At 36.8% G+C, this 13,950-nt stretch overlaps 1 protein-coding gene across 1 annotated transcript in view; it reads left to right on the forward strand.

Moving 5' to 3' along the window:
* Window positions 1–247: 247 nt before the first annotated feature.
* Window positions 248–13,950, forward strand: part of LOC127858062 (DDB1- and CUL4-associated factor 10 homolog) — a 29,652-nt gene continuing 15,949 nt past the window's right edge. The window contains exons 1-2 of the mRNA XM_052394939.1: window positions 248–614; window positions 13,641–13,754. Of these exons, the coding sequence (XP_052250899.1) occupies window positions 418–614; window positions 13,641–13,754 (311 nt within the window). The 5' untranslated portion in view covers window positions 248–417. The remainder of the gene's footprint in view (window positions 615–13,640; window positions 13,755–13,950) is intronic.

Here is a 13,950-nt window from a genome sequence, read left to right on the forward strand (position 1 = left end):
GTAGTGTAATTCTAAACAGTAGCAAAAAGCTTGTTAAGTAAATGTATAATGCATTTAATATGATTTCTATTATATTGTGTAATTAATAAATTGGTTGTTACTTGTTAATCGACCTCATATTTATAGGAGTAACAGTATGCAAACATTGAATTGATTTACAGTATGCAAACATAAACTTGATTGGAAGATAACGCTTTTTATCTCTGGCAAAAGTAAATTATTTTACACATGAAAAAAATTGTGCATAAACCTTGACGGTTTTCCTTGACCGAAATAGTTTGGTACCGAAATGTCCTACGAGATCCAACAACAACAACACGCACCTGTTATAAAACAACAACAATATGGTTCACAAAATATCATTTACATAAACTTTAATTTGTAATTAAAGACACAAGTACTGTATACAACATCGAAATGTATAAAAAGCAAAGAAATGCGTTTACTACACGTCTAAGTCGGGAATACGGCCATCGCAATCTATTGGGAGATAATTCACTGGTTTGTTCTAGTCTAACGTCATCTATCAAGTCGATTCGAACATGGGACCCCAGGCAAACTTTGGTCGACACGGACCATGGAGGCGTTTTCAACTTTGGTTTTTCTAAAAATGGGTATGCATGGATTCAGCCACTTGATATATATTAAGATTTTCTGATATTGAGCGTCTTCTGTTTTAGATCATTTTGTTTACATTATTGGTATGCGTATCCGTCAGAAAACTTCACAACAAAGTTTCTTAGCTCTCACAAAATTAATTATATTTCACATATTTATTGTTCAGTCACAATTTTCCTTGTGTCGGTGGTAAGATCTATCCATAATTTAGCACAACAAACCATCTTATTGGAAAACTCTGTCGTTTTACCCAGTTATTCGCTGATAAATATTAGCGTTGTTTCTTCCGTTTACTTTCCGGTCCTCAGTTTTCTAAGTATCAATTATCGGAAGAAACATTTAGAAGTGTGCATAATTAATTCAAGGAAAATTTGTTAAAGCGCATTACGTGTCGAATAAATGTCAGAAAAATGAGGTAAATCAGTTCTATAAATGGAAATGGTGAAATATACATGTACTGGAATTAAATTGTTATCGCATAATTGTAACCAGGAGTGATTTGCACAACTAACTCGCTATCCTCGAGTGCCCAATTTCGACGCATACAAGCAGTTTGTTGAAGTTTTGTTGCTCAATATAGGGATTTATGTAATTAATTTTGTTATTTCATTTCACATGTACCTTTTATTTACACATTTTAAATTCACTTGAGGCCTAAATTAAAATTGAGTTTGTTTGCCCTTTACCGACCGACCCACTTTTTACCCCCCGACCCAAAAAATTTTATTGCGATTTCTGAAAACGTATTTTTTTTTTTTCGTTTTTTTCGACGATCATAAAAGAGCCGACTGCAATATTTATTCGTGCGCGTATTTATATCCCTGTCTATTATTATCGCCCCTGACAGATCTAGGTCGCTCCGATGGTTGGAATTTCATACGCCCCAGAATAGACAGTAATGCAAGCGTCTATAACCAGCATCGCGATAGGCGGTGTTCCGTGAAAATGGCCGAACGACATCATACTTAACTATTGGTTCGCGAAAGTAGTCGGACATATACGAGTTTACGTTTGTTGTACACATGTTGTTAACGTGATACAAGATGGCGGACAATTAAAAGAAATAATGATGTTCAGTGAGGACAAATGACTATCGAATTTACGACGGACATCATATATTTAGTATGGATTAATGAAAAGAGCGTGTCATTCTCTGATGGAGCATACGTTTTAGATACAAATAAAACTCTTTTTCTTTGAAATGTATGAACTGAATGTCACAGAACAAGTGTTTGAAAATTGGAATGCAGTCTACTCGCAAAGAAAAATACATCTAACAGTTACAGGATTATCGTTCGAAAATGCAAATTAAAAGACAAACATGATTTGATTTATATGCAAGTGGATCTGTGTTTAATCAGATTCATGTGCATATTCTGCTTTATTATGTTTGCCACACTAAACAGTTTACTGTAATGGCATGTTAGTGAAATGGATATGTAAAGGTAAACTTATTTAATATATTAATGCCTCTTAGCTAAATACATCGACAACACTCAAGTATATATGTTGAAAGCGTTAATATATCCACAAACTGAAACTAACACCCTTAATTTATTTCCCCAAATCAAGTTTTCATGCTTATGTTAGTTGCAATAATACAACTCCCAGCTATTGACCATCTGAGCTGTACGTATGTACTCATAAAAGCTCAGAGCATTCAAGAAGAAATAATGCTTTATAATAATGTTCAGTTTGCCCTTTTATGAATTTACTTTGCCATGCCGAGACTATGCACTAACCGGTCAAACACTTAAAATTGAGGCATGTACAAATTTCAACTGGCCTGTAAATTGTTTCTCCTGGTTGGCAAGTCTGGCCTGTAAAATGTGACGGTCTTAGCCATGTCTGAATTTTTCCATTAAAGGCTTTGGGCTGTCTTTCTACACTCCTTCAATGCTTGTTGCATGCTAATTAAGCCCAATTTAAGGGAAAGGTTTAAGTTAAAAATAAAATAACACAAGCATGCATTTGATATTAATATATGCAATAAACAGCAAACAAGATATTGTTAAACTTCATAGGGCTTCGTACACTGCAACAGTGCTTTAATAACAGAGTTTTAAATATTCATAGACTATAAGTGTATTAAAAATATAATTTCTCAAATAAAATAAAATAATTTTCCTACCTACCTACCCACCTGTAAAATTTAGGGTCGGTAAAGGGCAAACCAACAATATTTTAATTTTGGCCTGATTGTGTTATCAACAAAAATTCGTTGAAAAACGAAATGACCCAAGTCTAGGTAACGGCGGCCATATCTGTTGAGAGTGCCCTAAAACGACGCATCAGATTGGTTACATGATTTCAATGTACATGTAAATATCACTCCTGTGGAGACTGAATGAATAAAATATTAACTAACGGTTGTTGTACTTAAATTTGTAATTGCTGTAAAAGTAATATGAAACTGAAATTAATTAAATCAAATAAGATTTTTCATTGTGTGACACCATACTGTCTGGCAGTGGTTTTAATAGGGGCCTGTGTCAGCAACCCTGTCATAAGCTGTGTTTATGGAAGATATGTGAATATAACCCGTACTTCTTTTGTGGAACCTGCACTTATAATTAATTAAATGAAAATTAGTAATAAACATAATATGCAATTACCAACATAAACACTTGCTACATATAGTTAAAATTGTATTACAGCATAACAAAAAACATATCCGGAATCATAATCAAAGTTTACGCGTACACCTTTTTCATAGTGAAAATAAATCTATTTATACGATGTTTTGTCAAATGGCAGTCACGTGACTTATGAATGAAATAGTGAACTTTTGCAGACGAAACCGATGCATTATCCCACGGTCTTATTAACAAAGACAATTGGGTGTAAAGTGTTCAAAAGTTTTGCATTAAGTAAAATACATAAAAATCCATCAATTGCAAACCGATCAACCATATTTTACCTTTTAACCAGCTATTTTCCACATAACAAACAATAACTATAGTAAATTGTGCGTAGAGTACCATGTGCTATTGTATGACGTCAATGGATGTCGCTTATGTATCAAACAGAGGCAAAACAAAAAATGCGTCGAATTAGGGCAGCGTCGATTCGGGTCACTCAACGATATAAGTAATTAATTGTTACCACTTGCAATTAATTTATCGTATTAATTAGGAGTCATAGGTAACACTTTTTTACAGTAAAAAGGTGTGATGATGATGCCCGAAACCGTCTTTAATGTACTGTACTGCACTAGTTACCGGTTTTATATTACGTACATGTTACAACTTCTTGCTAATCAAGCTGCGATAAACTCTTACTTCGTGCCCGAATCAAAACTAATGGTCGATAGTTAACCCCGCCTTCATAAGCATTCGCGTAACCGATAGGAGTTTGACGCCTGGAAAGTTACCTGATACATCTTTGTCAGCATTTAAATGACAGTGTAATGTGGCTAGAATAATCGATACGCGCGTACAGTGTAATGTGGCTAAAATAATCGATACGCGCGTCTTGTCAGTGGATTATCCATTACCCCATGTGGTGTTTATGGCGATTAATTGTGAAAGTAGGTACCGAATGCTCTTTTAAAACAGGGAATATTGATACACTGAGAGAGAAACTTGATTTTTTTGACAATCTTCACTTTCTTTTACTGTAAAATACACTGATTGGAAAATTTCAAGTGCCCTGGGGACTCTGATTTTGAAATTCAAGCGCCCCGGCGAGGGATCGTTAAATGGCCTGTGGAAAGCCCTGACATGAGGTCAATGATAGTTCAATACTGACTAGAAATAAGGAAATGTCTGCCTCAGTCCTTTGCAAAGCACGGAATTATGGTATTCTTGCCATTTCTGTCAAAACAGGTGATAAAAATACCCTGTCAAATGTAAGTTGTCATTGCTATATTTGTTTTTCTTACCGGTCAACCAGTCATCATACATAGGGTTAAACCCAGAACCAGTAAGTTATCCACCCCAGTACCCCTGCTGCAAGTGTGACCACAGGGCTTTTTTTGGTCCAATTTCATAGCCAAAATTCGGCTATATTCCTAATCGCAAAAAGTAAAAATTTTCCCCAAAATTTGCTAAAAAATTCCCATTTCAAAATGGCAAAAAAAACTAATGACATCGGCTGTTTCGGTTATTAACAAAGTTTAGTCCGATCTTTTCTCATATGGGTTTTAGACTATACCTCGAGTTGGATTACCTCGGCATTATTTGTGTGCACGATATTCTCCGTGTTGTTCAGGGGCTTATTATATTTGTGATGAAATTCAATTGTTTTGTGATTCCGATGCATGGAAAACAAATATGTCGCGCAATTTGATATAGTACATAAAAAAGATTCCTAAGCAAAACCCTAGGGCTAGATTGAATTTTACCGGTACATTAAATAAACAAACATGGTCAAGAAGTACAAGTTTTCCCATTGAAACTCATTCCATTGTAAATGATATTAATTTAATAACAAGTGACTCTTTTGCATCGTCATCATTGATTTCTGAAAGCAAAATGCTGACTGATAATCAACATGTTGAAAGCAGTAGTTCTTGAGATTAAGATGAAGGGCTTCCTAATAAAATGGTGCCTGATGTGACTGAAGACTTTGTGTGAGCTTATAATGAGGAAAAATGTTGATCATGGTGGTGTTTGTGATTAAATGCTTAACTCATTCATGTAGTTTTAAATCCCAATTTATTTTCCCAATTTCTTGAAAATGCTGATAAAATTCCCAATTTCAAAGCCATGGGCTATCTTTCCAAAAAGCTGGAAAAAAGCCCTGGACCAGGAAGTGTACTGGAGCGAGAAAGCCATCTTTTGCAACAGTTGTGATCGATGGTTCCATATATGGCATTGTAAGTGCTGTGGAAGCTGTAATCACTCCTTGTCCCTAATTGCATCCTTTGATTCACTTAGTGACACAAATATATACTGTAAACTTGAGTCGTCAGCCCAATTCCATGTAAATGATGTTTTTCTACAGCAGGTAGGGTCCTTCCTTAGCAGCTCAAGCCCAAACTTAGATCATCATCCCCCTCCGCAAGCCACATCTAGCCCAAAATCTAAAGTTATTACCCCCAACCCTAAACCAAGAGCCAGTACAAAACCTAAAAAAGCCCTGATCAGTAAAATTCAATGCATTACCATCTTGAATATAAATTGTTGGTCAATAAAAAATAAAGTCCCGGAACTACATCAGATGATTGATCAAGAGAAACCAGATGTCACCTGTTGTAGTGAAACCAGGCTCAAACCTGACATCCATACTGCTGAGATTTTCCCAGACAGTTTAGGTTGTGCAGTCTATCGGTATGATAGGACATAATAGTCAAGGGGGTTGAGTCCTGATAGCTGTCACAAGGTCCCTAGTGAGTCAGGAGCAGCCTGATCTCAAAACAGACTGTAATGTCTGTTGGGCCAAATTAAGTATACCTGGTTCCCGTAACATCTATGTCAGTTCATTCCAGAAGCCTCATGAAAAAGACCCAAATGCCCTTTAACAATTATGGTTATCTCTGCAAAAAATCCCCAAAAAACAGCATCATATGGCTTGCAGGTGACTTTAATATGCTCGACATAGACTGGTCTTCAAAAGCTATTATGAACTCCTGCAAATTCAAAACCCTATATGAAAATTTCCTTGAAAATATTGTCAGTCTCAACCTTGGGCAAATGGTAAAAATTCCCACAAGAAATAATAATGTCTTAGACCTACTCCTCACAAATTTACCCTCACTGGTTCATCAAGTAAAATCCCTCCCAAGCTTAGAAAACTCCGATCATGATATTATCTTCCATGAATTTAACATAAATAGAGGTCGCCCTCGTCCAGCCCCAAAGAAAAATCCCCTGCTACAAAAAAGCCAATTGGTAAAAAATCAAATCGGAGGTAAACAATTCTCAATCCAAGTTTAGAGACTGTAAACATACAGACCCAAACTCAGCCTGGACTGACTTTAAGACTGAATTCATAGACTCTGTGACTTGTTCATATGTACATACCAACAAAAATGACAAAACATAGAAAAATCTCCCCTGGGTTACCATTGACTTAGACAAATACGTAAACGTGACAAAATGTGTGCTACACTTTAAAAGAAAAATGAGCCCCCCCCAGTCCAATTTCCACTTTAAGACCCTAAAGGCGATCATCCAAAGACAAATATGTAACTCATACTGGTCATACTTAGAGTCTGTTATTTTTAGCTCACCTGAGCACAACTTGCTCATGGTGAGCTTTTGTGATCACTTTTTGTCCAACGTCCGTCGTCAACATTTTGCAATGTGAACACTCTAGAGGCCACATTTATTGTCTGATCTTCATGAAATTTTGTCAGAACATTTGTCCTATTGATACCTCGACTGAGTTCGAAACTGGGTCATGCTGGGTCAAAAACTAGGTCACTAGGTCAAAAAAAAGAAAAACCATGTGAACACTGTAGAAGTCACATTTGATGCCCAATCTTCATGTAACTTTGTCAAAATGTTTGTCTAAATGATATGTTGGTTGAGTTCAAAAATGGTTCCAGTCCGTTGAAAAACATAGCCCCCAGGGGGCGGGGCAGTATTCCTTATATGGCTTTAGAGAAACCTTGTGAACACTCTAGAAGTCACAATTTTTGCCCAATCATCATGAAACTTAGTCAAAACATTGGTTTCATTGATATCTCGGACGAGTTCGAAAATGGTCCAGATCGGAGAAAAAACATGGTCGCCAGGGGGCGGGGCAGTTTTCCTTATATGACTATATATGGCTATAGTAAAACCTTGTGAACACTCTAGAGGCCACATTTATTGTCCAATCTTCATGAAATTTGGTCAGAAGATTGGTCTCAATGATGTCTTGGATGAGTTCGAAAATGGTTACGTTTGCTTGAAAAACATGGCTGCTATAGGGGGGGGGGCATTTTTCCTTATATGGCTATATATGGCTATAGTAAAATCTTGTTAACACTAGAGGCCACATTTATTGTCCGATCTTCATGAAACTTGGTCAGAAGATTCACCCCAATAATATCTTGGATGAGTTCAAAAATGATGCTGGTTGGTTGAAAAACATGGCTGCCAGGGTGGGCGGGGCATTTTTCCTTATATGGCTTTAGTAAAACCTTGTTAACACTCTAGAGGCCACATTTATTTTCTGATCTATATGAAACTTGGTCAGAAGATTTGTCCTAATGATATCTTGGATGAGCTCGAAAATGGTTTCGGTTGCTTAAAAAACATGGCCACCAGGTGGCGGGGCATTTTTCCTAATATTGCTATATATCATGCTTTAGTAAAACCTTGTTAACACTCTAGAGGCCACATTAATTGTCAGATCATCATGAGACTTGGTCAGATAATTTGTCCCAATGATATCTTAGATGAGTTCGAAAATGTTCCGGTTGGTGGAAAAACATGGCCGCCAAGGGGGCGTGGCATTTTTCCTTATACATTGTATAGCTATAGTTTAACCTTGTTTAAACTCTAGAAGCGTTATTTATGGTACGATCATCATGAAACTTTGTCAGAAGATTTGTCCCAATGATATTTTGGACAAGTTCGAAAGTGGTTCCAGTTGCTTGAAAAACATGGCCACCAGTGGGCGGGGCATTTTTCCGTATATGGACTTAATAATCTTCATGAAACTTTGTCAGTATATTTGTTTAAATGATATTTTGGATGTGTATGAATATGGTTCTGGTCTGTTGAAAAACGTGGCTGCCAGGGTGTTCAGTAGTCATGTAAGTTGATAAGAACATATTGTTCTAATGACATCTTGGGCTGCACAGAACAGGTCAGTTCCTTTGAATCTCAGGTGAGCGACTTTGGGCCTTTCAGGCCCTCTTGTTTCAGGGGATTCCCAACCAGGTCAAAACAAAAAATGCTACAGCTTTGTTAAGAATAACAAATCTTATAACTGTGCAATAGCACTCCTTAAGTCAGAAGGTCAAACTTTTACAAACCCAAAGGATAAAGCAAACATTCTCAACAAACAGTTTGAGTTTGTTTTCTCCGGGCCACAACCACTGAGTCTAAAGCAAATACCCGGTATGCAAAAGTGTACTTAACCCACCCTCCCACAGTATGCCCCCTAATACAATAAAGGTTGATGGCGTAGACAAACTCCTGGCAGGCCTAAACCCCAATAAAGCTCAACCCCAGATCAAATCTCCCCAAGGGCCCTCAAAGAACTCTACAGTGAAATAGCCCCCATCCTCACTCACATATTCAGGTTATCATTAGAAATAAGTATCATGCCCGATGATTGGAAAAATGCAACAATAGCACCAGTATATAAAAATGGTCATAAATCTAAAGCCAGCAACTACAGACTGATATCCCTCACTTGCATCTCTTCTAAACTAATGGAGCATATCATTGTCTCAAACATGATGACTTTCTTTGATAAGCATGTTATCCTCAGTCCCTTTCAACATGGTTTCCGGACTAAACGTAGTTGCGAAACTCAGCTGCTGAGTTTTCCCAGGAAGTCCTTGACAGCCTAGACAGTGGACAACAGACTGACGTCATTGTGATATATTTTTCGAAGGCCTTTGACTTAGTCGACCATCACAAGCTAATACAGAAGTTAAATAAAATGGGGGTTGACTGTCATGTCTCCACATTAGGTCATTCATGAGCAACCGCAGCCAAAGGATTGCGGTTGAAGGTCAAATTTCTGATAAATTGCCCGTGTTATCTGATGTCCCTCAGGGTTCTGTTGTTGGACCCTGTCTGTTTCTGGCATACATCAATGACCTGCCAGAAACTGTCAAAAGTAAGACAAGGTTATTTGCGGATGACACAATATTCTACCTAACAGTTAAGGGACAGACAGATGCAAACCAACTAAGAGAGGACTTACAGAGACTTGAAGGCTGGGAGCGGGACTGGGCTATGGAGTTCAACCCGGACAAGTGTGAGGTGCTAAGGATCACCCGTAAAAAGAACCCAACTGTCTTCCAATATACCCTACATGATAAAACCCTTAAATATGCCGAAACTGCCAAGTACCTGGGAGTAACTGTTTCAGAAGATTTAAACTGGACCCATCACATTAATAAGATAACCTCCACGGCAAAAACTCCCTAAGATTCATACAGAGAAACATCAAAACTCAAAATAAGAAAATAAAAACCACAGCCTACTTCACATATGTTAGACCCCAACTAGAATACTTCTCTGTAATTTGGCACCCTTGGCAGAACCATCTTACTTACAATATAGAAAGTGTCCAAAGAGCTGCGGCTAGATATGTTTGTAACAACTATAACTTCCAAAGTAGCCCATATGTTAAGGGTTAGCCCACCCTAGAAAGCAGACTCCAAACCTCCCCTCATCATACCAGGTCAAGTCCAGTCCCAGTCTAGATAGGCTGGTGACAGTTACAGTCTAGCCACCTTACTATGTTTTTAATCTTGCACACTTTCATCTTTTAATCTGCACTAATATCTTATTTTTAGTTTTCTTGACAGCACCTCCCAGTTATAGTCAAAATTGATTGCTCGGGATAACACGTAGACGTAGACATTAAGAACGCAGTTCTCATGATTATGTCACACTCATATGCTCCAAGTATTTTGTTTCACTAACATTACTGTGCTTGAAAATAAATATAGACACCACCAAAATGACAAAAAAACAAGTATAATTGCATTTCAAAATCTTACGTTAACTGAATAATCCAAATTTATCCCTATTCCATTTAGTTTTTTGGTGCTATGCATTTAACTTCCACATAAATTGCAATGTGTAGCAGACTACTGCGCTAGTTTAAACCTATCACTTTCATGTATTTAGTGTTTTAGCAAGGCTGTTTTAGCGTGGCACGGCGCCATGCCCTTTTTTGTAGCACCATGCTGCCCCCTTTCAAAGCCATTGAGCGCCACGCTGCCCTTTCCAAAGGACGCCGCCCTGACCTTTCATGAGCACCTGCTGTTTTCTGTCTTTTATTGTTACAGTATGCTTGATCGCAAGATTAAATTGATATATTAAATCGTGCTCATTTTTTGGCCCATACTAAGGCGGTTGTAAATTAGTCATGCGTGAATAACCCCGTGTCAATATCAATCAATAATGTCAGTGGCTTTGTTGTAACAACCACACTAATCAGCCCGTAGTGTGTACTCCTCCACGATAAAATCGTGGACAGTTAATCCGGAGACTTGTAATGAAAACCTCGATGTTATCCTCGAGGAAATTGTGCATTTCATGCATAATTCAGTTATCACGATGCCTATACCACGTGACTTTTTAAGATCTGTGTTGGGAGAATAAAGCGCGACCCAGTTAACATTTTTGATGATGTCTTTTTAAATATTTCACCATTTTTAATAAGATAAAGTGGAGAGCCAGCTCGTTCGTAAGAGTTTTCTATAGGAATCATGATCTTTTTAAACAAATAAGTAGTTTTTCAGTAAAGTGCAACCGCGTGTTTGTAATATCAAATCCCCCACACTGATCCGACATTGTTCTAACCGTTCAAACACGCGGTTGCACTTAACTGAAAAAATGCTTATTTGTTTTAAAAGATAATGATACCTATAGAAAACTCTTATGAATGAGCGGGCTCTCCACTTCATCCCATTAAAAATGGTGAAATATTTAAACGGAGATCCTTTAAAATGTTAACTGGGTCGCGCTTTATTCTCCCAACACAGGTCCGAAAAAGTCACGTGGTATAGGCACCTTGGTTATATCAAAACATTTATTTTTACTCGTAATTTAATTTTTGAAAAAAAAATTACCTTGATCCTTATCGTCTTTAAGATAATTAATTATTGAAACAATTACTGTAACGTACTAATTCCTAATTAAACAAAAAGTGAATAGAGACAAAGGCCGACATATTCGAATTTACGTTGCTACGTTCACCTGTCGCTTACATCATTTTAACAAGATGGCGGACTATACAGAAACTAAATTGTGACTATCGGCAAAAATGGCAAATAACAATCGAATTAACAATGGAGATCATACATTTAGAAGGGATAAATGAAATGCCTCTGATCATCAACGATGCACAAAACGTTTAAGATACCAACAACATATTTATTAGTAATCTACTCAGTGGATCATGGAGACGAATATTTGCAAAACGTTAGCGTTCAGTTTACTTACAAAGTTAAAAATGTGACAATATTATCGTTATGCAAATCGTTAGCGTTCAGTTTACTTACAAAGTTAAAAATGTGACAATATTAATCGTAAGAAAATGGGATCAGACAAACATGGTTTCACTTATATTTTAGTGGATCTGTTTATAATCAGAGTCATAGGCATATATTGCTTTATTGTCCCCTACCGGTTTCATTGGAGGGGACTTATGGTTTGCGCTCTGTGAGTCTGTCTGTCACACTTTTCTGGATCCTGCGATAACTTTAAAAGTTCTTCATATTTTTTCATGAAACTTGAAACATTGATAGATGGCAATATGGACATTATGCACGTCATTTCATTTTGTCCCTACGTCACAAATTCTGGTTGCTATGGCAACAAATAGACTAGAAATACTGCTGAAAATGGCGGTTTTCTGGATCCTGCTATAACTTTAAAAGTTCTTCATATTTTTTCATGAAACTTTAAACATAAATAGATGGCAATATGGACATTATGCACGTCATTTCATTTTGTTTAATAGGTCGCTGTGGTGTAATGGATATGGTGACCACCTAGCGACAGGGAGGTCATGGGTTCTATCCCCACCGTGGGAGTGTTCTTTAGATCTCCTCCAAAGACACCAAGTACTGGTTCTAGGCCCAGGAAACGGAATTGGGAGTGTTTCAATAAGCCTGAGGCTTTCAATGCAATCGAGCTAAAATAAATAGGTTTAAACTAAACAAAATTTCAATTTGTTCCTACGTCAAAAATTCTGGTTGCTATGGCAACAAATTATAATATATAAAAATTCTGACAGTGTTGGAATTTCTGACAATGGTGGATCCGGTAGGGAACATAATTTTTTTTTTTTATTGCTTGGCAATAGTCTTGTTATGTTTGTTGTGCTGTACAGTTTAATGAAACAGCATGGAACCTGCAAGGTAAATATATTAATATTAATTAAAGTAAGTTAAGTTGGGGGCCTACATAAATTACCATTTAATGTGCTTGTTTATATTTATTTTTTTTCCCACACCTGCCTCTGATTAAATGTTTCTCCTAAAACCAGGTATTCACGGAATGTTTTTGCCCATTTTTGCCTTAACTGGGCATAAAATGCCCTTTTGCCCTCCTGGAAAAAACACAAGTATTAGATTTATTATATATTATTAGAAAATACTTTTACTTTTTCAAGATTCTTAGAAATTGTTACATCAAAGATCTAACATAAGAACTGAGTACGCACATCACGAAAGTAGGGGACATGACCATATACACTTGTTCAGTGGGTATGCCTTGTCCCGATTGGATGCTAGTTGTTTCAAATGTTTTAATAGTGACATATACATAATTTCATATATATATATCCAAACATTTACAAGCAAACAGGGGAAAGGCTTAGCAGTGTCGTGAGCACAATGTATTTCTCATGAGCTGCCGGAAGCCAATTTTTCGTTCACTCATGATTGTTCAGATATCGTCGCGGAAAATTCACATGGGATATATTGTCTCACACAAAATAAAAATGAGCATTTTTATCTTGTTGAATCTTTGTTACCAGACCACATCTAGCATTGAAATTTTGGCTATTGCTATAATGAACACTGATTTTGTATGGGTTAACTTTATTTTATAAAATATTTTACGTAATATTCATTGATTTCGTGTATTGATGTGACTTTAAACACTTTCAGATATCGACGTGATTTTTGACGTATGAGTCTACATGCATGACTTACCGATCAAGTTCTAGTTTCATTCCAGTCAATTGGTTTTTGGCCAAGTTAAGGGTCTTGGACTGGTTCTGGGCTTTTTGTTCTCTGCCTGGCAACAAAAGTACTAAAAATAGTTTCCAGTTCGGGAAACCTACAGTAAAATGTTACTTTCTGCCCCTGTTATAAATACATGTCAGACTGTTACTGCAGGAGATATGTACAGAACAATATGAGGTCAGTGTGTGGTTTTGTATTCCAGGTCACTTCTTGGAGTTGCTATGGAAAGGAAAAGTGTTTTACTTTTTGATGCCTTCAATGGGAAACTTGTTGCTAAGAAAACAAATGCACACACAGACTGTGTTAACTGTGTAAAGTAAGTATTTAATGTAAATGTAGGTGAATTTTGTTTAATTATGATATATATAAAATCTTGCATACATTGTTGCATCATTATTGTTTAATGTTTTATTGACAAGCTGATCAGTTGATTGTTCAATCTCCACTTTCAACAATATGCAAGGGAAAAACATATGAGACAAAGTCCATCAACAAAAAACTGACAGTCTGTA

This window comes from Dreissena polymorpha, chromosome 14 (genome assembly GCF_020536995.1).
Source record: "Dreissena polymorpha isolate Duluth1 chromosome 14, UMN_Dpol_1.0, whole genome shotgun sequence".
Taxonomy (NCBI): domain Eukaryota; kingdom Metazoa; phylum Mollusca; class Bivalvia; order Myida; family Dreissenidae; genus Dreissena; species Dreissena polymorpha.